The 986-nt window shown below is 63.2% G+C and overlaps 1 protein-coding gene across 1 annotated transcript in view; it reads left to right on the top strand.

The window, feature by feature from the left end:
• Positions 1-769, top strand: part of LOC104502391 (exostosin-1-like) — a gene marked incomplete at its 5' end in the record, with an annotated part of 2,969 nt that extends 2,200 nt beyond the window's left edge. The window contains 3 exons of the mRNA XM_010146355.1: positions 94-254; positions 330-501; positions 583-769. Of these exons, the coding sequence (XP_010144657.1) occupies positions 94-254; positions 330-501; positions 583-762 (513 nt within the window). The remainder of the gene's footprint in view (positions 1-93; positions 255-329; positions 502-582) is intronic.
• Positions 770-986: the final 217 nt, after the last annotated feature.

The following is a 986-nucleotide window of genomic DNA, read 5'->3' as shown; positions in this document are numbered from 1 at the left end:
CAGGGAGAGATGCCCACTGTCCCCGTGTCCCCTATGCCCAGGGACAATGGGGACCCCCATAGCTGGGTGATACCGTCCCCTGTCCCATGCCAGGTGGACTTTGCCTTCATGGTGTGGCGCCGCTTCCCCGAGCGTATTGTGGGCTTCCCCGCACGGAGCCACTTCTGGGATGCCGAGCAGAGGCGCTGGGGCTACACTTCCAAGTGGACCAACGAGTTCTCCATTGTCCTCACCACTGCCGCCTTCTACCACAGGTACCCAGTCAGGGAGAGGCCGGCGGGGTGGGGAGCTTGGCCGCATCCTTCCCCCCACCTCACTCCATCCCCCAGGTATTACCACAGCCTCTTCACGGAGTACCTGCCAGCGGGGCTGCGAGAGCTGGTGGACAGCCTGGCCACCTGCGAGGACATCCTGATGAACGTCCTCGTGGTCGCTGTCACCAAGCTGCCACCCATCAAGGTCACCCAGTGGAAGCAGCAGAAGGAGACCGTGCCCCAACAGGTAGCGTGCAAGGATGGGGACGTGGGGACCCCCCAGTCTGGGGAGCGGAGCCCCTCACCCCTGCACTCCCCTCCTGCCAAGGTGAAAGGCATGGCAGGGGCGGCCGGCGTTTTCTCCCAGCGACAGGACTGCCTCAACCAGTTGGCGGACTGGTTCGGCTATATGCCCCTCGTGTCCTCCCAGCTGCGCCTCGACCCTGTCCTCTTCAAGGACCAGGTCTCCGTCCTGCGCAAGAAATACCCACACTTGGAGAAACCCTGAGGGCTGCTGGGGATTGGGGTTGGGGCTGGCTCTGGGTGCCCCGTTCCTGGAGCATGGAGCCCTCCCGGAGCAGGTGGTCGCTGCCGATGGGGTTATACTCGTTATTGGGTTTTACCAGTACAATAAAGGTGGTTGGAGAGGCAGAGTCCAGCGGTGACTGTAGAATGTGGGGCAGTGGGCTGTGCCCAGTGGGGAGCACTGGGAGCACCAGCGGTTTGGTGCAC

Source organism: Buceros rhinoceros, unplaced genomic scaffold, assembly GCF_000710305.1.
Source record: "Buceros rhinoceros silvestris isolate BGI_N320 unplaced genomic scaffold, ASM71030v1 scaffold33312, whole genome shotgun sequence".
Lineage (NCBI taxonomy): Eukaryota > Metazoa > Chordata > Aves > Bucerotiformes > Bucerotidae > Buceros > Buceros rhinoceros.
This window is presented reverse-complemented; position numbering and strand designations above follow the sequence as displayed.